At 40.6% G+C, this 26,612-nt stretch overlaps 1 protein-coding gene across 1 annotated transcript in view; it reads right to left on the reverse strand.

Moving 5' to 3' along the window:
* LOC132406207 (phospholipid-transporting ATPase ABCA1-like) overlaps positions 1-26,612 on the reverse strand; it is a 186,715-nt gene that overhangs the window by 99,670 nt on the left and 60,433 nt on the right. The window contains exons 6-9 of the mRNA XM_059991533.1: positions 19,678-19,799; positions 18,327-18,521; positions 16,973-17,062; positions 9,170-9,407 (exon numbers count right to left, since the gene is read on the reverse strand). Coding sequence (XP_059847516.1) covers positions 9,170-9,407; positions 16,973-17,062; positions 18,327-18,521; positions 19,678-19,799 — 645 coding nt within the window. The remainder of the gene's footprint in view (positions 1-9,169; positions 9,408-16,972; positions 17,063-18,326; positions 18,522-19,677; positions 19,800-26,612) is intronic.

Here is a 26,612-nt window from a genome sequence, read left to right on the forward strand (position 1 = left end):
GTTTTACCCATGCACATTGATCTGTTGTCCTCTCTTTGCAAAGTGAGTACATTAGTTAACCTTCACCTCTGCATGTGTGATTTTATTTAATTGATATACATTTGGACAGACACAACAAATTATTGATGAGTACGAACTGAATGAGTGAATATTAACAGATATCACCAACTGCACCGTTATGAGATGACAGAGTTCTGAGGAAGAGAGAAAGACAGTGAGAGGAAAGAATGAATCATTACGGAGAAGAAGGCTATCATGAATGCAACCAAACAGATGAGTGAGTAATAGTGCACAGTACACTGTGAGGGACGCACAACTAGCAGAGTTAAAGTGAAAATAACATGACGATAGCCTAAGGTGGGGAAGTTGATGAACTTGATAGTACTAATGAGGACTGGGAATCGTATATCGAGAGGGTTGAACTATTCTGTAACACGATCAAAGTGGATGAGGCAAAGAAAGCCTCCATACTTCTTAGCTTAATGGGTGCTGAAATGTACAAGCTCTTACATAGCATAGTAACTCTTGAAAAGCCAGCAAGTAAGATGTTTCACAATATTGTTGTAATTTTACAAAACCACTTCAGTCCTAAACCACTAGTAATTGCTGAGAGATTTAGATTTCACAAAAAGAACCAAAGGGTGAAAACATTTCTAAATACATTGCAGAACTGCGTAAACTATCCCAATACTGTGACTTTAGAGGTGGACTTTATGATGCATTAAAGGATAGGCTTGTATGTGGGCATGCATAGTCAAAGCACTCGAAAGAGGCTTCTGTCAAAAACAGACATAACCTTAGAAAGGATATTGTCCATTGCAATATCATTAGACACTATAGCAAAGGATTCAGCAGAACTACAGAAAGAGTTTAGATTGTGAAATGCACAAAATGCCCCCAAATAGTGCAAAAAAACAAAAAAATTTATTGATGTGGCAAATCCTCCACAATGACTTTACAATGACTGTAGGTTCAAAGAAAAAGTTTGCAAAAAGTGTCAGACAAGATCACATAGAGTGTGCAAGTCCAGCAAAAGCACAACCAAAGAGAAAAACAACACAGTGAAAAGTTTCAAATATAAAACTAACCAAATGCATAAAGTGACTGAACGAGAAACTGAATCAGATACAGTGTCTGCCAGGGGTGACGTCTAGGACTACATAGCATTACTGAAGCAGATCGCAGTGTAATATGGATTATAATAGATGTGTCTGGTGTAAAACTGAAACTGGAGCTGGATACAGGGTCACCTCTGTCTATAACTTCACAGGCTGACTACGATGGACTGTTTTCTAAGCTACCATTAGAAAAGGCCTCAGTGATGCCAAAGACCTACACAGGCAAAAAAGTGTCTCCCAAAGGTAAACTGAAAGTGAAATTGGAGGTAAAACACAGCAGTGGAGCTTTCGGTGTTGAAAAGTGGGCCAGCAATTTTCAGATGTAAATGGTTGAGGAAAATCCCACAAGACTGACACACAATCAAAGCTCTCAATGTGTCATCGACAGGCAACTGTTGACCAAACAGTAACACTTACCAGAGACTGGCACAGCTGCTTAATGCCTTACGCACTAAGTCCTAAAGTAGATACTGAACATCAGAGCTTAGAGATGTCTGGCATTCTCTCCAAGGTTGAGTGGAGTGACTGGACCACCCCCATTGCCCCGGTGATCAAGGAAGGAAAGGCTGGAGCTATTTGCATATGCAGGGACTTCAAAGTGAGCATCAACCTGGTGTCATGTACTGTGCAGTATCCCCTGCAACGAAGAAATATTTGCATCTTTGGCAGGCAGGGAGAGGTTTTCAAAGACTGACTTGCCACAAAATTATCTGCATATGGAGATGCAGGAGTCAAGCAGGACGTTCCTCACAAACAACATTCACAAGAGACTGTTCCAGTATAATCTTCTCATCTTTGGCATTGCATCAGCTCCAGCTATTTGGCAAAGACTAGTAGGCCAAGTGTTCTAAGATATCCCAGAACACAATGTTATCTTGATGACAACATTGTGACTGGCAAAAATGATGAAGAAACTTCAAGAAACTTGGTAAAATGCTTACCAGGCTGAGTGAGTATGGCCTGCGTGCAAAGAGAAAGAAATTTGAGCTTTTCAAGAATGAAATCTCAAATTGCGGACATGTCATTGACAAGCACAGCTTACATAATCACAAGAGAAAATTGAAGCTGTGTTGCAGGCACCCAAAGTGCAAAATATGTCACAACTCGGATCATATTTGGGCCTTGTAAACTACTACCACTGCTATAGTGCTGCACCCACCGAAGACACTGATGCAGACAGGAATAACTTGGAAGTAAATGGGAAAGTCAGAAATATATGAAAGGTTATTCAAAGAAATAAAGAGACCAATAACATCAGATGAACTGCTCACCCATTCAGAGCCATTTCTGCCCATCAGACTACTGTGAGATGCGACCCCTTATGGCATTGGTGCCGTTTTGTCACACACCTTGGAAGATGAATCTGAGCATTCAATTACATTTGCTTTAAGATCACTGTCAAGTGCAGAATGCAACTACGCACAGATCAACTGAGAGGCCCTTAGTCTAGAATGGGGGAATAAAGAAGTTTCACCACTACCTCGAGGGACAGATTTTTACTCTACTGACAGACCACCAGCTTCCCGTGTCCATTTTCAGTTCCAGTGATGTCTGCTATTTGGCTGCAACTTTTTCTAGGACCCACTCTTATATCAGAGTTCAAGGAACCAAACAACACAGCAATGCTGATGACTTGTCATGTCTTTCTTTGTTGGCAACTGAAGACAAGTCTTCATACTGTGACCCAGCAGAAATGGTCTACACCATATTGGTGGACCAGTTGCCAGTAACAAGTTCTGAAATACAAAGAGAAACAATGAATGACCTGACATTGTCAAAGGTCTATGACATCACCAAGCAAGGATAACCACCTCATGGTAATCCTCTGTTTCCTGAGTTCTCAGTGAGTCCAGACCAACCAACTGTATGTCAAAAAACCCTGATGTGTAGATCTTGCGTTGTGATTCCCTCGAAACTATGTATCAGAATGTTAGAAAGCTGCATGAATAATATCTGGGTACAGTCAAAATGAAGCATCGCATCTGTGTGGTGAGGTGGCCAGGAATAGATCGACAGATTGAAGACTTGACCAAAAGCTGTTTGGTATGCCACAAAGTTCAAAATGTACCCGCCACAGGCACTGTTACACCTATGGCAGTGACCACCTTCACCATGGCAAAGAGTGTATAATGACTTTTAAACCCAAAGTACACTGCAGATGCTGTGGTCAAAGCAACATGTACAACACGCTAGAGGAACTCAGCAGGTCGGACAGCATCCGTGGAAACGAGCACTCAACGTTGACTGCTTGTTTCCACAGATGCTGTCTGACCTGCTGAGTTCCTCCAGTGTGTTGTATGTGTTGCATATTGACTTTGCTGGGCCATTCATGGACTCCATGTTTCAGATTGTTGTGGATGCTTATCTGAAGTGGCCAGAGGTCATACCAATGAAGACAACTACCTCAAAAAAACTGTTTCCATTCTGAGGACTACCCTTTGCAAGTATGGCTTACCTGAACAAGTTGTAAGTAACAACGGTCCACTATACACGCCAGAAGATTTTTGATTGCTCATGAAGAAAAATAGCATCAGACATTTCAAGTCAGCTCCCCAGCAACTAATGGGTTAGTTGAAAGGTTTATCCAAACTTTCAAGAAATCTGTTAAAGCTATGGACAAGGAGGACATTTCTCTACAGCACAAGGTGGACAATTTCCTTTTTGTGTATCGGAATTTTGTTCATGCGATGACAAATCAAACACCTGCAATATTCCTGAGCAGGAGTCATAGACCTCCTGAAAACTGATCTTCAGAGGGAAGTGCAGTTGCCAAGTAAATCAGCAAGGAGCTTTGAGGTTGGACAGGAAGTTCTAGTGCGTAATTGATGAGAAGGCAAGTGGACACCCGGTAGGAGAGCTACAAGAACCGGACCACTGATGTGCATAGTGGATGTTGGAGATCAGACATGGAAAAGTCATGTGGACCAAATACTCGATGCTCAGCCAAAGTACACACCTGAGTCGACTGCATCCAACAAGACGGGACACATTACCACCACTGGAGTTACCCCTCAGTGATGATCATGTCACTAACAGCAACGTGACACCTGCAACAGAGAAAGTGGTCTTTGACAAGGCACCTGCCAAACCTGATGCCACTCCACAGGTCCAAACACACTATCCTGAAAGCAACAGAGTGCCATCCAAAAGACTGCATCCTTAATGTAGTGTAGCTAGTTATGGACTGTTATTGTAAAAGTGAGTATATTTGAATATGGTCTGTTGAAGGGAAATTGAATTTTTTGTTACATGTACAGTGTTATGTTAAATTTAAAGGGGGAGGAAGCATAATGTATGATCTATTTCTTTTAGAACAATGAATCTCCTTAGCACTTCATGAGCATTGATCTGTTGTTCCCTTTCTCTCTCTGCAAAGTGAATACACCTTCATCTCCATGTGCGTGCTTTTATTTAATTGATATGTAGTTTTACAGATACGGCAACAGCCCCTCCGGCTCATCGATGGAGCGCACCAACTCCGACGCCTGGGTGTCTCTCCAGGCAGCTGCAAACAGGTGACAGTGTGGCTTGAGCTCATGTCCTTGCTACAACCAACGCCACGCCCCACACCGCTCCCTGCATCCACCAATATACCGGTGAATTGGACTTGCAGCATTCCACCTTAACAATGTCCTACAGGATCTTGCAACCACAATAAAAGCAACTAAGATGATCATTCACTGTTAGACAGCACACCTCCTTCACACTACCACACCAGTGCCTCTCTGATGTAGACAGTAGCATGATTTTGCATGTTCAGGACCAACTCCTGTGCAATCCAAACCTCCACTCTTGGCTTCACCAACTCCTCTTCAATGCATTGCACCTATAAAGATGTCCTTATTTTCCTTTCCTCCTTTGAATTTGTAACTGTCCACATGTGTCATGGATGAACTAAAGTTCTGCCAGCTCAGCAATTCATTATCAAGATCTGCCATACTATAATGCGATCATATCCCCCACTTTGCATGGTATTTCAGCTGAATTGTACAAAATCAGAACTACTTCAGAAAGCACATCTCAGCCATCATCAAGACTTTCACCTTTAATATGTTAGCAGCTACTCTTCCCTCACCATAGTGCTTAAACATTATCACCACACTAACATTTTCAAATTTATTTTTCCCAGATCATCTTTGCTATTTTCTCAAACACTAGACTTCCTGAATTCTAATTCTTCTTGAAACTTATGTCACACATTATCCATCTTTACCAAAATACTTTTGCATCCTCATTATTCTAAACTGTGTCCCATAACCTAATGTCTATGCAGTCCGCCTCCTCTGCCTGGCTAAACTTGCTCTACTGCACAACTTCTCCTCTGACTGCACACGTTCCACTCACCTTCCAAGCAACAAAAAATGATGCTGTGGAAAATGATATGAACTGAAACTATGTTTATCTCTTAGTGGGATATGAGAAACCTTCTAGATGCACGTTCTCCCCTACACCACAGCCTATCACTGCATTAACAGTAGTATCATTATAACTCATTCCTCATTTCCTGAAGTAGAAAGACTTAATTTCATTGGCTGGCAAGTTGAAGTCTGCTCTGTTGTTCATCTGGACCATATTTGGCTTTTCATTTCCATGTACTGAGGGTACTATGGTGAGACCACCAGTAATTGGCTCCCACATCACCAAGATCAGGAACAGTTATTACCCCTCAACCACCAGGCTCTTGATCTAGAGGGGATAACCACACACACCCATTACTAAACTGATTCTATAATCTATGGACTCACTTTTAAGGACTCCAAAACCTGTGTTCTTAATATTTATTGCTTAATTATTAGTATTATTTTTACTTTACGTATTTGTTGTTTTATGTTTTGCACATTGGCTGTTTGTTCTATTTTTGTCATGCACATTTTTGCGTTGATTCTATCGTGTTTCTTTGCATCTATTGTAAATTGGTTGTCATTGCCTTCTTCTGGGCAATACTCTTCAGAGATTGTCTGTCTAGTGTCAATGGCTGCATAACCAGGAGTTGTGATACAACAATCCAACACTTGCTCCCACGGCTTCACATGACCCTGATTGGTGTAGGGGGTTGGGTCTGAGCAGGTGCTACACCTTACCCAATGGTGACCTGCTGGCCAGTGAAGGGGAAGGATGCCTTACATCTCTTTTGGTAGAGATGCATCTCCACCCTCCTACCCTGACACATCTGTATTTTGAACTTTGAATCGGTGCCTTCTGGTTCCAGAACAAGTTTGATCATGACCCCAGATGTTACCTGTGTGGTACCTGCACATGCTCCCCGTGACTGTGTAGATTTCCACTATGAGCTCTGGTTTCCCCCCATATCCCAAAGCCACCCTGGTAAGTAAATCGGTCTCTATAGATTAGCTTCAGCATAGGAAAATGACGAAAAAACTAATTGAAGAGTAGAAGGTGGGTATCAGAGAGGGAACCTTTTACAGGATGAAGGGAAATAAAGAGGGAGAATAGGACTAATGAAACTCTTCTGCCATGAGCTAACATTCACCTAATGGGCTAAATGGCCTCTTTTAAAATTTCATTGCAGGTTATTAAAATAAGCAGGCGACCTAAATACACTGGGTTTCCACTGATTTCCATGCGTTCCCTGACTGCACCCCCAACACCTCCTTAACTCCACACATTCCATTTCATTCTCATAGCATCTCTAGCTCCATGGCAACACACAGAAAACACTGAGGGAACTCAGCAAGTCAGGGAATATCTATAGAGATGAATAAACAGTCAATGTTTCAGGATGAGGCCCCTCATCAGGACTGGAAAGTAAGGAGAAAGATGGCAGAATAAGAAAGTAGGGGGAGGGGAAGGAGTACAAGCTAGAATGTGATAGGTGAAACCAGGTGGGTGGATGAAGTAAGCTAGGAGGTGATAGGCGGAAAAGGTAAAGGGCTGGAGAAGAAGAAATATGATTGGAGAGGAGAGTGGACCATGGGAGAAAAGGAAGCAGCTGGAAGTGATAGGCAGGTGAGGAGAAGAGGTAAGAGGCTGGAGTGTGGAAATGAAGAAGAGGAAAAGAGATCAGAAAAATTTGCCAGAAATTGGGGACAGCTATGTTCATGCCATCAGGTTAGGTTGCAAGCTACCTAGACGGAATATGAGCTGTTGCTCTAACTTTGAGAGGGCCTCATCGGGGTAGAAGTGGAGGCCATGCACCAACGTGTCAGAATGGGAATGGGGATTGGAAATGAAATGGTTGGCCAGTGGGAAACCCATTTTTTTCTGCAGGTGGAGTGAAGGTGCTCGACCAAGTGGTTCCCTGATCTGCATCTGGTCTTACCAATGTACAGGAGGCTGCATGAGGAGTACTGGATAGATTCACAGGTGAGTGTTGCCTCAACTGGAAGGACTGTTTGGGGCCTTGAATGGAGGTAAGGGAGGAGGCAAGTGGGCAGGTGTAGCACTTTGGCCACTTGCAGGGATAAGTGCCAGGAGGGAGATTAGTGGGGAGGGTTGAATGATCAAGGGAATCAGAGAGGGAGCAAACCCTATGGAAAGTGGAGATTGGGGAGGTAAAGGTGGTAGGGTTACATTGAAGATGGCATAAACTAGAGTATGATGTTTTGTACATGGAGGACAGGACAAAAGGAACTATCCCTGTTAAGGCAGCGGGAAGACGCGGTGAGCTCAGATGTCTGGGGAATGAAGGAATTGCGGGTGAGGGCAGCATCAATAGTGGAAGATGGGAAACCCCATTTCTTTGAAGAAGGAGGACATCACTGATTTCCTGGAAAGGGAAGTCTTGTCCTGGGAGCAGATGCAGCAGAGATGAAGGAACTAAGAAAATGGAATTGCATTTTTTATTTTACAGGAGACAGAGTAGGAAGCAGTATAGTCGCTGTGGGAATCAGTACATTTATGAAGGATATTGGTCGACAGCTTGTCCTCAGAGATGGAGACAAAGAGACCAAGTAAGGGGAGAGAGGTTTCCGAAATGGACAAAGTGAATTTAAGGGCAGGGTGGAAACTGAAAAGAAAAATTGATGAAATTGACAAGCTGAACATGGGTGCGTGAAGCAGAACCAATGCAGTCGTCAATATAGTGCACAAAGAATTGGGGAGCAGTGTCAGGGAAGGCTTGGAACACTGAATATTGATTTCCATCACCACAGAATCTCTAGTATTTATGATTTTCTAGCTCCATGGCCATGCTCTGGCAACGCCACTTTTCACACCACCGCTACCTTGCTCGTTGACTCCGCATTCTCCCCTACAATGGATGAAAAGGCTCTCAAATGTCAGCATTCCACCTCCTGTGCTTCTGCTTACTTTTCCCCTATCCCATCCTCACTTCGTACTTCACTAACCCTCACATTCAATACAGCAGCCTCTGCGATTTCCAGCACATACAAGCAGCAGATTTATTTTTATGTCCTTGCTCTGGACAGTTCAGACAGATTGTTCTTTTCTGGGTCGCTTGGCTTACTCCAACAAAGTTTTTTTTAAATCCTCCTCTCTTCCCACCATCCATGCCCTAACAAACTTGCCATGTAAAGCATCAATATACTTGCATATCTTTCAATTCAGTAACTTACATCTTTTGCTTTCAATGTGGTTTCCTTTACATTAAAGAGATAAACCAGATGATTGCATTGTAGAACAATTGTGCAATTCAGAGCTTCCAGTCACTTGTCATTTTAATTCAGTTGCAATCTTCCTTGGACCTCTCTATCCATAACGTCTAAAAAAGCTCGGAGAAAGCTTGAAGAACATCCATCTCAACTTGGTACATTACAGCATTTTTCAGACTCAAACATTTTATTGTTTCATTTTTTTGTTAATAGCTTCAGTAAATCAGAAATAGTCACGGCTTTAGCCAGCTGCAAATAAGTTTTCTGCTGTTTTTGATCAAGGCTTGTTCTAGCCTTCTGCTCATCCCCCACACAATAGCTTTTGAGTGCATTGATAAAGGGAGATGCTCAAAATATATGTTCTTATTTAAAATATTGGTACATAATTAGCAATGATAGCTCAATTCCTAGCAGCAGAACTTCAGGCCCAACAAATCTCCTTCTTTGAAAGATATATTTGAAGAATAAAATTGCACTCACGTGTTGAATTGTCAAATGTGATCATTCCATCATTTGTGCTGTTCCTACCAAATAAGGCCTTGTAGTCATCATCTTCATACCAGTTCAGTGAAGGTATGCGCAGTCCACCTCCATCTGGATGCCCACAAACAATCTTCGAGATGGCCTGAAACATCGTTTTTGGTGATCCTGTTGTGTTTGGACTTGTTAACCACTGGACTTCATCCCGGAATTCAGAAAAACTCGTCATGCTGGATAGCTTGTGATGTAATTATAAGAGAGGATTTAAAAAAAAACAAAATAGAAGCTTTAGTGGAGGCAGCATTAATGAAAAACCCACAATTCATTAACATATCAGTACTAAAGTTCCCTCTTAACGGTTTGAATTGTTGTGCCTTTGTTTTATGACACTATAAAACAATGCTCCTGGTTTACCTTTCACTATCTTAGATATCCTTAAGATGCTTCTTTCAAGGGCAAACAGCCAGTGTTATTTGTAATAACTCAGGTCTCCCTGGATGATGCTTAGTTCTCTTTACCACCTCCAATTCTTCTCATGCCCTAGACTATAGACAGAGTACTCAATGTGTGACATATCCACCAAAATGTTCCTCATGTTCTAACTATAATCAGGGTTTGGAGTAAAACTATGTTAGTAAAATACCAAGAAAAGAAAATCTTTCTGTATTTGCCACTTTCAATCAAATGAACACAAATTCTTTAGGATTTAGAAAAGATTCTTTTTAAATTCTCTTTGGGTCACATGCTTCCCAAATCCCTTTTCTCCAACTATGAACCTTTACCATTTCCCCTGAAGCCAATTAAGTCCCATTGCAGGAGTCACAGATGTGAATATTACTCTATCTCTTTGTCCTCACTTTCTTCTACCATTTGTTTACCACTATTTCAATCTTCATAACACAAGTAGCTTTCAAATGATCCTTCCAAAAGGCATTTGTTGTCCACAAAAACTACCAATCAGCCTATCAAACAAATTACTTTCTGTCCTGATATCCAACTGCATAGTCCTGTTCAGAAAACTTCATATCATGGACTCTACTCAACTACAGTCTCAATGAGAACATATGCAGAATCTTCAGTCCTCAACAGGAAGAATGAGCAGAGTGCAGTCAGAACACTACATGCTGCTGGAACAGAAGAAAGGAATTTAGCAGCAGGCTACATTCAACAAGAGTATCCAAGGTACAATCCTCTCATCCTGTATGTTAATGAGGAATAATGTGCAAGGCTTCTGCAGAAAGGACACCTTCACTGAGATAAGCCACATCCTTAGCTTCACCAGGAGAGCAGGGAAGGAAGTACTTTGCTGACAGCTGTTAACGTCTCTCTGGTTTTCACTTTCTGCAGTGTGGGTTCATTCCTATCCGGATTTGGAAACACCTATAATGTAGCTGTTGCAGGTGTTCAAGTCTCCCTTTCCAAATAAGGAGCATCCAGTTTTGCAACATGAAATTGGAGACATACCACATCCAGAAGAGAATTTTATTTCTTCAATACACTGGAACTCCTTGCTTGTTCACCAGACTAACTTATTTGTTGCTCTACATGTTAAGGGCTCACCTCTGTCTCATATTCACTGCAAATATGATTAAAGATATCATTTTCCCCTTGTTCAGAGAACTACCTCCATGAAATCTCCCAGGTTATTTGAAAAGTGGTACAAATCATTAATCTGATATAGTACCAGAGATAATTAAGATGTTCCAGAAGTTTTGACTTAGACAAGTTAAATGCAAAGGCCTTGAAGAGTCAGGTAGCTATTTCAAAAGCAATTGAGATATAGCCAATATGTTATAATGAGTATGTCAGCCTCATCTACAAACTTCCCGGAGGCCAACTATTTTGATTCCTGTCCCCATTCCCATATGCCAGTCTACGGCCTCCTCTACTGCTAGGATGAGGCCACTCTCAGGTAGGAGAAGCAAAACATATTCCATCTAGGTAACCTATAACCTGGTGGCATGAACATCGATTTATCCAACTTCTGGTCATTTCTTCCCTTCCCTGTTCTCTCTTCATTTCTCCGCTCTGGCCTCTTACCTCTTCTCCTCACCTGCCTATCACCTCCCCTGGTGCCCCTCCTTCTCCCCTTACTCCCATGATCCACCCTCCTTTCCTATCAGTGTTCTCCTACAACCCTTTACTTTTTCCACCCAATACCTTCCAATTTCTTACTTCATCCTCCGCCCACACCCCCCCCCCCCATCCACCTGGCTTCACCGATCGCCTCCATCCTGTACTCCTTCCCCTCCCTCCACCTTGTTCTGTCTTCCTTTCCAGTCCTGATGAAGGGTCTGAGCCCGTAACATTGACTGTTTACTCTTTTCCATAGATACTGCCTGGCCTGCTGAGTTCCTCCAGCATTTTGTGTGTGTTGCACTCTAGATTTCCAGCATCTGCAGAATCTTCTATGTTTGTGCTCTTGTGTTTATGTTAAAATGATTACAATTTTGTATGATTAAACAAAGCAGAGTTAAAAATGGTTGTTTTTTTTTCAAATTGGATAGATATCAAGTTATACCCAAAATGATTATACTTAGGCCATATTAATGAATTGCATAAAGGCTACTGCTTTCATTTTTATACTGCTGTTTGACCTTTATTGTCAATTACACCAGTACATACAGTATATGCAATGCAAAACTCACTTGCAGCAGCGTCACGGATGCATTGCATCATATACAGAACATTCACAAGAGAAACGTAAATGAAAGATACATTATACAGGAAAGAAAACATACTACAACAAAAAAGTCCATTGCAGTGCTAAGTAGTCGTAGTGTTACGACACTGACCTAGTGATTAGAACAGTGCAGGTTAGTTCAAGAACTGTGTGCCTTAAGGGAAGTAGTTGTTCAGGGACTTCAGGTTCCCGTAACTCCAGCCCAGATGGTAGCTGCATGAAGGTGGCATGGTCCGGAAAGCTGGGGAAAGGTACGCGTGATATATTGGGCTGAGTCAACTAGTTAGTGGCTTCTTGCATTGTTGTGCATTAAAGCTGCCATTCTAAACCATGATGCAACCAGTCTGCATACTTTCCATTGTATATCTGTAGGATCAGGTTGCAGTGTTTGGAGACATGCCAAACCTCCTTAAATTTTTAAGACCGAGATGCTGGTACACCTCCCTGCAGTTTGTAAATCATTCAACATTCATAATAACTATTACTCATTTACAACGTTGGTACAATAATCATGACTCATGTATTTCATAGGCACATAATGAGTACATCTACAAAAGCAAGGTTCAAATCTTCCAGGATTGTCCTGAAATCACCAGGAATTTTAAAAAAAAATCTGCAGAATCCAAGGGTTGCATTTATATTTTTATGCTTTAAAGATTCTCAGGTTCTGAATCTGCTCAAAATCTTAGTGAATGTTTTCAGTATAGTATGGCATACAGCCATTCACATAATTTAAATAACAAACCTCATTATCCATCTTGACTGATGTCTCATCTGCTCTGGCTGCCAGGATCAGTGATGAGCAATGGGAGTGCTAATAATCTTAGATTGGATCTCAGTCAGGTCACCAAAATAACAACGGCTAAATATAGATATCTGTCAGCATCACTTTGATGCCCATGTGGAGCAGCGGTAGCTCACAGCTGTTGTCCAGTTTCCGCTGTGTGTGTGGTGTTTTCATGCTCCCCTATTTCCTCCAGGGCATTTGGTAGTACATTGGTAAGTAACCTGGCTAGCACGTCAATCTTGTAGGAGGATCAGGGTGGATTGATGAGCATGTGAGACAGAAATAGGGTGCAGCGAGGTGTGTGTGAGAATACAAATGAGGCCAATGCCTTGGGACCTGGTATGGACTAATGGGCTGAACAAAGTCATATAAGAAATATGAGAACAATCCTTTTCAAATCAACAATAAGAGGAAAGCAGATCCTGTTTGTCTACACCGACATTCTTATGCAATTTTATTATGCTGAAAGGAATTGAGTAACAGCACAATTCCTTCCAATCTTCTAGCCAAAGAGAGAATGAGTTGAAAGCGGATTAAATACAAAACAACGCCTTCATACATGATTTTCCAAAAAGAACCTTTTCTTAAAAGGGTCACTAAAATCTTTTCATTGTTTCTTGGCATCTGTTTTGTCTGCAATCTCTGCTCCAGCACCTCACAAAAATTATGGAGAGAAGGAAATTAATTCATCAAACCATAAAGTCGTAGCCACAAACAAAAACCTGACCTCATCAAGTTATGAATGGCCACTGTGGCATTACACACTGGTTAGGGCTGGACCCATGTAATAATAAAGTCTTGATAATGTGGAAAAGGAAGAAAAACATTACTTAAAAAAACAAGCCTCAAAATGTTGAACTCTAATTTAAAATCAGCCTATTAACAGAAAGCAAAACAAAAGCTTATTTGAGCAGTTTTCTCCTTAATCCTTCAATGGACAATTTCAATGATTATGGGCTGCCCTCCAGTGACTCACCCACATGACCATTCTTCAAATAAGAAACTGTTGAACACTTTGCACTTGCAGCATGCTTTAGAGGTAAATGGAATCACATCTTCAAATATAAATGTTTGTAGGAATTAACATCAGAATGTCAGCTTTCAGAACATCAGAATTTCAGGAACTGTTTTGTCTTATGGCCTTGGACTCCAAGTTTAATGTTGTACTATACATGGTGAACCAAACAGAAACCGGAACACAGGTAAACATTCAGGAAACAACTAACACTTGCACAATGGATAGAAGTTGTACTAGGCCTGAGAAATTGTGTCAAAGGAACCATGCAATGGCGTTCATTAGTTTTGTTTAAGGTCTCCTACTAGCAATACCCTATCATAAGGTATTACATGCAATGGAACTGCTCTCCATATTTAGAACTGTACAGAATTTTTCTCTTCTCAATTTGAAAAATACAATAAATGATCTAAAGTCATTCAGCATGTAAACAATGATCTATAAAACAATAAACCTGGGCAAACTAGTGTAATTAATCATCATAATTCCATATGGAATATTTTGCCATTCACAATGACATTTTCTTTATGCGTCAAATTGATCTCTCTGGCAGATTTCTTGCCCTGGTTGTGCTGCAACTTCACCATTTGCTGACAGCGTCACATTCTGAAGGATGTCCTTCTTTGCTATGCTGAGTGCAGTAGACATGGAAACTTTCCAGCACACACTCATGTGACTGAGCTGATGAATGTGACGTATAACATCTGATGTTGTCTTGATGTTGCAATTTGTGTCTACAATGCAGGTAAACCACAAGTGAAACGGGTCCAGTGCAATTAGTGTCAGAACATGAAATACTAGTGTGATGTTTCGCATAAACACCCATCTTGAAGACATGGTGAGTGGTGTCACAACAACAACCTCACACTCAATGTCATCAAGACCAAGGAATTGATTGTGGACTTCAGGAAGGGGAAGAAGAAATCAGGAAGACACACAGCAGTCCTCGTTGAGAGGTCAGTGATGGAAAGGGTGAGCAGCTTCAAATTCAACATTTCTATCACCAAGAAGCTCCACTTCGTTAGGAGTCTGAGGTGACTTGGTATGTCCCCCAAGATCTACAAAGTTCTGTAGATGTATGGTGGAGAGCATTCTGACTGGTCACATCACAGCCTGGTAATAAAGCCTTCATTTCATCCGGTTGCAAGAGACTGCAGAGAGTTATAGATTCAGCCTACTCCATCAAAGGCACAACCCTCCCACCACCATCAGAAACAACTTCAAGATGCAGTGCCTCAAGGCAGAACCCATCATTAGGAACCATCACCATCACGACATGCCCTCACTACAATCATCAGGGAAGAGATACAAGAGCCTGAAGACCTACACTCAACAATTGAGGAACAGCTTCTTTCCCTCTGAATGGTCAATGAACCCCATCTCTTATTCCTTTTTTGCACCATATTTATTTACTTCAGTATTGTCTTTGCACTATACTGCCACTGTAAAGAAAAAAATTACTCAATATAACAGTGATAATAAATCAGATTCTCACTCACAGTAACACTTATTCCAACTTCACCAAACACAACTGTGTTCTGGCTAGCTTTTTAGCATCTATCCTCTAGCTACGTATGGTGAAAAACACCTGGAAATGCAAATGTAGAACCTTTGTCTCAACTTTATCTGCTATCAACTTGTTATGAACTATTTTTCCAGGAAGATAGTTCAGCTGGGTGACATGGAGCCATGGAAACAGGCTGGATTCCGTTCCTGCTGAGAAATTTAATATATTCATTGCTACTGAAGATGTTTCGTTGTTCATCTCCGACACCTCTGGCAGACTGTGTGAAGATACAGTATTGAAACCTTCACCTGAACTGCATACACATCTATAGGAACTGCTTCCACCCATTTAGTTTGTACATTTGCAATGATCATCAGCACTTTTCCACATAAAATGACCTGCAAATATTCTGCAATTCCTTGACTGTGGTTTGTTTGAGCAGGGCAGACAGGAGTTACAGATGTATTCAAAGTTCAAAATACATTTATTATCAAAGTAGGTATACATTATACAACCTTGAGATTAATCTCCTAACAGGCAGCCATGAAACAAAGAACCCAAAGGACCCTTAAAGACTAACCACTCAATGTGCAGAGGGAAAATTGCATTCTGAACTGAAGTCCACAGAGAAGTCTTGAATGAATGCTCTTTACATTATTTATATTCTTTCAATGTCCTCCAACAGTTTGTCCAAAAAATTTTTTTGTTAACTTGCTTGATACAAGATACATTTGGATATCCTTCATTCAACTGCTTTAGAATCAATGCTTTTAGTTGGAATAAAACTGTATTCCCCCAAAAAACCTTTCCAGATGTTTAGCTCTCTTGCAAACATCTGTAAACCTTTACCTTTTCTCTTGCCATCCAGATTGTCAAAATAGTTGCACTCTGTCGCCTCAAGGTAGAAAGCTGTTGGGTCACCACAACTGTATGTGTATTCCAACAGTGATACAATCTCATCCATACTGGAGCACAGCTGTTTTCCACAAGGTGCGAAGTTTGCTGTCTGATATCACTGAGCAAGCCAGCAGCTGCCATGCACAACCTCTGCTTAGTTCTTTTTTGCAATGCAGGTAATATAGGTGTTTGGTGGCCATTCTTAGGTACCAATGGGTCTTCCTGAATGACTACATAAATATTTTATGAACTGTGGAGATTTCAAAACCACTTCTGAAGGTTTTGAGGGTGATTATGATCCAACGCACTATTCTAGGGCTTAAGAAACATACTGTCCAATTTAAGGACAACATATTTTCTACCCTCAGAAGGATATTAATAAAAAGAACTGGAATTTGGTATCATTGAAATTACTTGTCAGTCTCTTTTACTGATACCTTTTTTAATCCCAATTTTATTTATTGTTTTGATCCAAATTCTTAAACTAATAGCATTAGCTTTCTGTTACCAGCAACAACTAAAGAGAGAACGGATTTATGTTACAAGTGCGGAATCCTGACAGGGAAAAGTTATGTAAGTGGATCCTGAAAGTAGGGCTAAATTATGGAATTACAAAGGGGATACATTATTATTAATTAGGGCTTGGGAGATTTCCAAATTGCTCTATGGTGAGCCATCAGATCTTTATAAGCTCTGAGAAAAGGGGGTTAACTGAGTAAAATTTCATGAGACATCTGAAAAAAATTTGTAACAAAGAACATGCATACAAAAACAGGAGAAATATATCAAATGACACCTTTCATCTTTCCTAATGTTTTCATAGTATCTATATTAGATGTCCTAAGCCATTCCTCAGCCTCTTGAATATTTATTTAACTGCTGCTCTGTTGTCATTGGTGTCATATTCAGCTTACCTGCTGAACAAGATTTCCAGTTCGGCGTATTATATTGTTCAAAGCATTGGATGCATCAAGCATGTTCCCAGTACTAGATGTAATCTTCTCCTGCAAGAAACAACAAATCAGAGGTAGGTAAATACACCATGATAACATAAAGTGAAAGTAAATAACTTTTGTTTTTCACAAATGAGAAAATCTGCAGTTGCTGGAAATCTAAGCAACACACACAAAATGCTGGAGGAACTCAGCAGGCCAAGTAGCATCTATGGAAAAGTGTACAGTTGCCGTTTCGGGATGAGACCTTTCAGTAGGGCTGTTTCTTATTTGTTTCTCATCATGTTTTGAATACTTTAAGATTAAGCACAGCAACACCCCCCTTTTTCAGCACTACTATTTTGACTATTTTTTTAAATGTAGTAAACATTTATAGGAGTGCCTTTCTCCATCTTCCTGGCAAAAAAAACCCTATTAAAATACTATCTTTAAATAAGAAACAATTTTCCCCATGCCATAGCTATATTGGGTTAATGGGAAACATCAGTGGGTAATAAAACTAAGATACAGTACTTTACACTTTGTACAAAAAATAATGTGTGGCCTTACACTTGGCCCAAAACACTTCTATAGATGCTGCATGACCTGTTGAGTTCCTCCAGCATTTTGTGTGGATTTCTCTGGATTTGCAGTATCTGCAGAATCTCATTTATTACTTGCTGCTCAACTGCAAACTCTCTTCGATATACACCTACCTCTTCCACAGGAGTTCAGCGAGACCATCACCCTCTGCTCCCCTTGTGTGATCTCCACTGCTCTCCAATTCCTCAACCTTGTGCTCACCCAGACTCACTTGTTTTCCTTCCCCTCCCCCCTTCAACTCCTTAATCTGGCTTCTTCCCCTTTCCTTTCCAATCTTGAGGAAGGATCTTGGTCCAAAACATCAACTCTTTATTCCTTTCCATAGATACTGCCTGACCTGCTGAGTTCCTCAAGCATTTTGTGTGTGTTAGCTCTGGATTTCCAGCATCTGTAGAACCTCATGTTTAGGACTGTGCTGATGGAATGCTGCAATGTTGGAGGTGTGACACTATGAAAGATGTCAGTCAAGGTACTTTATGCTCAGTTTAAATGTATGGAATTAAGATAATGCAACTATGTTAACAATGAGTATTAGGCTGTACAGCATATCTAAGTGATCTTGAGTATTCTTGATTATTCTACGTTGTTGCCCAAGGTAACTTTGAAAATAAAAACTGGAGATACGCAGTACAAAATATATCAAATTACATTCAGGTCAGTGCTGTATAATCAGATTCTAAATGAAATGACTACATAAAGGTAACAACGTTAACACTCAATCATGCCAACTGACCGCCAAGAGTTTGGAGAAGTTGATTTCTGAGAAGAAAATACTTCTTGCTTTTTGCAGCATCTCCTCTGGTAAGGCACACAGATGCTTGTGCAAACGGTTGAAGGCCTTCTTGTTCTTTACAGTTAGGAAACTGGAGAGATGTGATATGTTGCAAACAGTCTCCTTTAAATTTTCCCTTAGACCAGCAAGGGATATCTACAAAAATCCAAACACCAGGTAGAGGGGTTTAACTTTATTCTACAAGGAAGCCAAATGGTAACAAATCCTTATTCCAATTTTCTTGCACGTTTACAAATGACCATTTCCATTTTCATGTAATGTTGCCTTAGCTTTAAAATCTGTAATTGCTCAATTGATTAATTCTTACTCTCTCTATACAGCATCAATTGACAACCACTTATTAATACTCATGATCCAAAAGGTATCAAAACATGAATGGTAACTGATTCCCTTGTGGAAAACATTTTTACTTTTGAATAACCAGGTTGAACAGACAGTTTGATCTAAGTACAAACAGAAACTGTCTAACTCAGTCATATGGGATATCTTAATAACAGACCGACTACTCTTAATTGCACACCACAGAGTTTCCAAAAATGGTTGTCAAGCAAGATTCAGTTTGAAACAATAGCCCTTACTAAAATATTACAGAAAAGCGTAACAGAAAAATGGACTTAAACCTCAAAGCTATGCTTGACACAATGGAATATAAAAGAGGCACTAGATAACTCTTGTGGAAAAAAAACTTGCAAATTAAATTTACCATCTAGTATCACGTCACCACCTCACTCCCACGTTTTCTTCCACAAAGATGAACTCAGAAATTCTCGCAGTGGTTCACTGTAAAATGATTTCTCTGGGGAGTGTGTCAGTCTCCCATCAAAGTAACTACAGAGATTAAAGTTCCAGCAGAAATTCTGGACTCTAGGTTCTTAACACCAATGGAGCCCAGGATATCCCTTAGAATGCTTTATTTAAGAAATTGTTATTTCTTTCTAGATGAAGAACATCTGAATGTTATTCTATCCTGCAATGCTGAACTCAGTTGAGATCCCTATCTATTACTGTACATTTTACTTTTAATTAAATGGGTCTTAATGAGTAGCAATCAAGAATCAGGACCTTGAATGAGGTGGTTCCTTCAAAGCATACGACTTTCATTCCTTCTAAAGTTATCTTGCTGATAAAACAGAATTGGGGCCTTCTCCATCTGTAATACTCAGTTTCACAGTGGTGAATGGAAACAACACCTCAGTTCTGCTCCATCCGTTGTAACAAGCCATATCCTCGATTAGTTGATCAACTCAATGCCATCTTTCCGTAAGGATAACCACATCTTACTGCAGATTACCTGATCAAGATTTATCTTCGCCATCATCAAGTCATTAACCACCTCTTTTGGAAGTGATGCATTGTTCGTGAGGAACTGGGACAAGGTTTGATTCTTCTCTAAATACTCCTCTAGTGGCACACCTAGGGAATCAAAGATCAATTAGTTCCTGATTATGTATGTTGACTAAAACTTAAAGTAATTTATTTTCTTATATTATTCTGGAGGTCATGCTAATGTCACAATTGTCTATCTTATTGCTGCTAGCCTACTGTACATGAAACAAATCTGAATCATGAAGCCTATAGAGAAATGAAAAGGGAATAATTAACTGTAAAGTTAAATTAAATTAAACTGTAAAATTACTAACTTTATACAGTAAAAAACAGTAATACATGTTTTTTAAATTATGCACATTAATGATTTTGGTATCACTCACATATCACGTTTGAGTCTGTGAATTACTTTGTTGTACTACTGAACATTGTATCAGATGCTTTGTTGTCTGATATGAGCCTTCTCCTGCCTTTAATATCTTTCCTATCTTTATTTTATTATGGATGAATATAGTGCTAATACCAAAGCTAGCCAAGATGCTACTGACTAGCTAATTCTCAATTCAATCATACCTGATAACCTTACTACTGCAAATGACAAAACAATTTTGTGCTTTGCCTGTGACCTTTTCTCTCTTGTTTTTAAATGCCAATATTCTATCCTAAGCACACTTTCACCATCCTGTCTGAAGACCTGAAATCTCCTACCCATCATTCTATCCAGCAATTTTACCCTCTTCAGCTATGTGGAAGGAAGCAAATATTTAGATTTTAAAAGCCATTTTGGTCTCAACCAAACACAGTGGGATCTGGTTAATTGGTATATGTTGGGACCAATACATTTTGGCCCAATTAAACGGCTAGACCAATTAACTGAAGATTCATGGAAATAGTTAAAAGGTATATTAAAAAAGACAAGCTACCATTTAACTGAGTAACAATTTATGTATTTAAATGAACAGCAGAACAGATTAGAACACTACCAGTATCTCGACAGTACTATAAAACTGTATTAGTTCCTCATCATTATCGGACGAATTCATTTGCCATGTCCTTTTGATTGACTGTAAATGAACAAAATCAGCACAGTCACCCAAATGCAGATAATGGACTGCTTTCATACAATGCTTTAGACGATTACATCCTCCAAATCAGCTCATTCCTCATTCTTGGGCTTCTTTAGTTGCTTTTATGCACTAATAATGCCTCCAAATGTTAATTTTCACCAATTTCTGAGCCAATTTTTACTTTGCTCCCAAACTCTGATCTAAAGTCACGACCATGTAATTAAAGTTAGCAATGGGGTTATGCATATTTCAAGCTATAGATAAGAAACTGGATAAGTTGGGAAAGCCATTCAGGAGTCTGCAGCCACTGTGATTCTGTTTTATTTCGTTAACACCTTTTATTGTAGCTCCACATTGAATTTAATCCATTAGTAATTATCGAATGCAATAACCAGTGAAATATGCTCAGATTCTTTTTTTGGTTAAGATTCTTGCCGCTGTATTTTGAACAAGCTACAGCTGATTTGCATCTTTCTTAGGCAGTCCCGAAAAGAGTGCATTATAGTAGTCTAATCAGCTTAAACCAAAAGTTATCAATTTTTCTGCATCTTGAGATGTTATAAGAAATCAAACTCGTGCAATGTTCCTTAAAGGAAAGTGTGCTTGCTACGTGGAAATCATAACCCATGTCACCACAACACTGATCAAATATCTGGAAGCCCAGTGGTCAATAAACATTCACAGACTGTCAAAAAGGCAGTCCCTTATCCATAATTGTGACCAGTTGATGAATCTATCAAATGAATGTAGTAGGACTTTTAAGGACCAAATGTAATTATCTAGGGGAGATAAAGATGACAGACTCTACTGACATTCTCACATTTCATGAAATCTACTTGAGTGATAACAAGCACAGCCCTATAACATAAATGGCTGCAACTTGCTATAATCATTTAAAAGAAAATTCCAATGTTCGGCATTATGGAGAAGTTCAAATAGCAAAAATGTTCTTTTGACTTGGGACGAAAGACAAAAGCTAAATGGTAGGTTTGTTCAGAAATAGAAATTGTTAAATCCTTTATCGAAGTATCTCAGCTTTATAAGATTGCTAGACTTCTGTCTATCTGGCTACTTACCTTAAAAGCAACTTTTGACATCATTGGCTGGAGGCCTTTTGGTGCTTTGTTACTGTTTTGATGACATCATTTGCAGATATGTAGCAAAGTGAGCCACAAGCAGGACATAGTTTTGGAGCGTTATTGCATTTTCTCTTTTTTTTGCATGTCTACTATTGTTTCTATGAAGTTAGGAAGAGTGCAAAGTGAAGGAGGATGGTTTCTTTGTGATTGCTAGTACAGCCTTTAATTTTTCCTCTCACCATTTCAGGTTGTTTTAAAATAATTTATGATTGCCAAGCCCCATTATTCTCCTTTGCGTCCAATTCTGTGCTGTGTCATTGAAAGTAAGGAACCAAGTTTGCAAGCTCCAATGGAACAAATTCCAAGTTTGAAATGGGAAGGTGTGGCAAAAATCAATTATTTGCTTTGTAATTTTATCAGCTTCTTACATCTACTACCACAGCTACCTTGTAAGGATCTCAAACACTCTGCAAAGCTCCGCCAGTTAAAGCTGAGAGACTAATATATTGATCAAACATGTCAGTGTCACTTCAGAAATTTCGGGAGCTTAATTTGATGACATCACCAAAATGCCCCTCAGCATCAATCAACCATCAACTTAAAGATAAACAAGAGAAAATCTGCAGATGCTGGAAATCCAAGCAACGCACAACACAAAACTCAGCAGGGGTGGCATTATCAAAAAGTACAGTCGACGTTTCAGACCAAGAACTTCGATCAGGACTGAAACAAGAAGATGAGAAGTCAGAATAAGAAAGTGGGGGGAGGGGAGGAAGAACCACAAGGTGATAGGCGAAACCGAGAAGGAAAGGGGTGAAATAAAGAGCTGGGAAGTTGATTAGTGATGGAGAAGGGGGAAATCTGATAGGAGAGGGCAGAAGGCCATGGAAGATAAAAGGGTGTGGAGCACCAGAGGAAGTGATAAGCAGGTAAGGAAACATGGTGAGAGAGGGAAATGGGAATGGGGCACGTTGAAGCGTGGAGGGGGGGGGGAACTTTAGCGGAAGTTCGAGAAATCGACGTTCATGCTATCAGGCTGGTTCCAGGTGTGACCTCCTGCCTCCTGAGTATTGGGGAGACCCAATGGAGATTGGGAGACTGCTTCGCTGAGTATCTGCACTCCATTGCCAGAAAACATTGATCTCCCTTGCTACCCATTTTAATTCCACTTCCCATTCCACCAGGTCAGTCTATGGCCTTCTCTACTGTTGCAATGAGCCACACTCAGATTGGAGCAACACCTTATATTCTGTCTGGGTAAACCTCCAACCTGATGGCGGTTGAACATCAATTTCTAGAACTTCCGGCAATGCCCTCCCCTCTCCTTCACGATTCCCTATTCCCATTACCCTCTCTCACCATATCTTTCTTACCTGCCCATCACCTCTCTGGTGTTCCTCCCCCTTTTCTTTCTTCCATGGCCTTTTGTCCTCTCCTAACAGATTCCTCCTTCGCCAGCTCTGTATGTCTTTCAATAATCAACTTCCCAGGTCTTTACTTCACCTTTCCCCCCTTCCAGTTTCACTCATCACCTTGTGTTTCTCCCTCCCCTCCCTCCACTTTCTTACTCTGACTCATTTTTTCCCCCAGTCCTGATGAAGGGTCTTGGCCCAACATGTCAACTGTTTACTCTTTTCTATAGATGCTGCCTGGTCTGCTGAGTTCCTCTGGCATTTTGTGTGTGTTGATGAACAAAGATTTGTTCTGTGGGTGCAACTAACACTGGCAAAGTAGTATTTATTGGCAAATTCATGGAAGTAATAGCGAGTCCTCTCTTTGGACTACTGACACTCCAACAAAAGAGAGACTTTCAGGGCAGTGACCTATCAAGAACGACTACATCTTCACTGAGATGGAGCATAAAACTAGGAAGGAGAATCTGAAGGAAATGGCAGTGCCATAGCAGCAATATTTTTCCTTTTATCGGCATTAACTGATTATGATGGAGAATGATGTTGTTACATCCCTTAGATAGTGTTTAAAATCATAAGTGGAAATTGAGTCCAGAGGCAGAAACATTACTTAGCAGATGATTCCCTTTCACACACTGCTGAGCCTTGAATGCTTCAGTGGGTATATATGCGCCAAGACAAGTGCAGAACTTGCCATTGCATTTCTGATCAGCTTTGCTGAGGGTCTCGATGTCTTGCAAAGAGTTCATGGCAATTTGATTGTTGTGTACTACCAAGTTACAGAATTAGTTGCAAACTGTTAATCCTTTAGGTGAATCTTGGCCACTCCCTATCAGCTAGGTCTTACCCATTTCCTATCATGTCCCAGCTGCCCCCAACCCACCTTCCCCTTCCCTCCCCTCCCAAGCAAGCAAAAGTTGAGCAACGCAGGTGGTCGGTGCAACACACACAAAATGCCGGAGGAACTCAGAAGGCCAGGCAGCTGACATTTCGGGCTGAAACCCTTTGACAGGACTGGAGAAAAAAAAAAGCTGAGGAGTGGATTTAAAAGGTAGGGAGAGGGAGGGGAAAGAGAACCACCACTTGTTAGGTAAAACCTAGAGGGGGAGGGATGAAGTTGATTGGTGAGATGAGGTGAGAGAGGGAAAAGGAAGGGGGGTTTGGGGGGCATCATTAGAAGTTTGAGAAATCGATGTTCATGCCATCAGGTTGGAGGCTACCCAAATGCAATATAAGGTGTTGCTCCTCCAACTTAAGTGTGGCCTTATCCCGACAGTGGAGGAGGCCATGGATGGATGTATGGGAAGTGGAATTTAAATGGGTGGCTACTGGGAGATCCCACTTGTTCTGGCAGAAGTGGTCTCCCAATCTACGACAGGTCTCACTGATATACAAAAAGCTACACCAGGAGCACCGAACACAGTATATGACCTAACAGACTCAGAGGTGAAGAAAGTCACCTGGAAGGACTCTGAAGGGTAGTGAGGGAGGAGGTGCAAGAGCTGGTGTAGCACTTGTTCTGTTTGCAAGGATAAGTGCCAGGAGGGAGATCAGTAGGGAGGGATGAATGGACAAGGGGGTCACATTCTGCGGAAAGCAGAAAGTGGGGGTGGGGGGTGTGGGAGGGAAAGATGTGCTTGGTAGTGGGATCCTGTTGGAGGTGGAGGAAGTGTCGAAGAATTACATGCTGGATGCAGAGGTTGGTGGGGTGGTAGGTGAGGACAAGAGGAACCCTATCCCTGGTAGGGAGACGGGAGGATGGGGAAAGAGCAGACATGCGTGAAATGGAAGAGATGTGGCTGAAGGCAGCGTTGATGGTGGAAGAAGGAAGCCCCTTTCTTTGACAAAGGAGAACATCTCCTTCATTCTAGAAATGAAGAGCCTCATCCTGAGAGAAGGGATGGTGTTTTTACAAGTAGTAGGGTGGGACGAAGTGTAGTTTAGGTAGCTGTGAGAGTCTGTGAGTTTGCAATAGGCATCAGTGAATAAGCTGTCACCGGAGATAGAAAGAATGAGATCGAGAAAGAAAGGGAGGTGCCGGAAATGGACCAGGTGAATTTGAGGGTAGGGTGGAAGTTGGAGGCAAAGTGGATGAAGTCGATGAGTTCAGCACAGGTGCAGGAAGCAGCACCAGTGCAGATGTCAATGTAACATCAGAAAAGTGTGGGTCGGTCACCAGTGTGGGCTTGGAACACAAGACTGCTCCATATAGGTGACAAACAGGCTATAGGCTACATGTGGGACCTATGTGAGTGCCCATGGCTAACCCTTTTGTGGTTGGTGGTGAGGCTTCCCTTTCTGGAGCACACATGACCTTGTACGATCATTAACCATTATTTATAAGACAAAGAATGTATGTTGTTTAATGTCTGACACTGGAAATTAGTTCATTATTGGTGCTATTGCAAACAGAATTGAAATAGGTTTTTGTGTGAATAACCCCTTTTCTAACCTCATGACACAGGAAAAACATTGCTAAAAATAGCCAAGGAGTTTCAAAATGAGGACAATTCTCCAAGGAAGACCTGCAGCAATGTCCTGAGATTATATTAACCACCCCTTGCCACCCCCACCCCCCGACTCTGTTGGGTTAAATATTTCCCCACACCAATTGGCTCCAGTTCACTGCTGTCAAAGAAGTGGGAAATGAGAGAGTAGAGTTTTAAAAAAAAGTCAAGACCAAGGCCAAGGAGTAGAGACTAAGATCGGATATTCAAGTTTTGATGTTTGTACTACTGAATTGTCATGAACTATGAAAATCTCATTGACACTTAATAATTAACATCTGCTTAAAGCAGCTGGAAGTAGAGAAAAAGATTGTTATTTTACAAGAATTACATCTTGGTTTCTAATTAACAGTCTGTAAATTTCCAGACAACCAACTGAACAAAAACAGTTTGATCAACAGAATAATTCAATCCTTTTTTTTTGAAATTGATTTTATTATGCATTTCTATAACCACTACAAGCAAAAACCCAACAGCAAAATGAAGACTAATACAGTGCAAAATAAACATATCAATTACATAGCTCAAAACAGGAAGGAAAAAGCACCCAGAATAAAATCATATAAAGTTAGTATCCTCCCCACCCTCCCACGGAAAAAAAAACTCCAGGCCAACCATTACAAGATGTAAAAAAAAATCAAAAAAAAATCGGAGTATTCAAACCCCCAAAACTGTAAATAAAACTACTGTAATAACTGAGTGTATCTGCACACTCAGAAAATTTTATTTAAATTCCAACATCACGCAATAACTTAAGTCAGTCTGCTTCTGTTATTTCAGTTCTGTGCAGAACTTTGTTTCAAAGATATCCAAATTAAATAACAGTTCAAGACAA

This window comes from Hypanus sabinus, chromosome 16 (assembly GCF_030144855.1).
Source record: "Hypanus sabinus isolate sHypSab1 chromosome 16, sHypSab1.hap1, whole genome shotgun sequence".
Taxonomy (NCBI): Eukaryota; Metazoa; Chordata; class Chondrichthyes; order Myliobatiformes; family Dasyatidae; genus Hypanus; species Hypanus sabinus.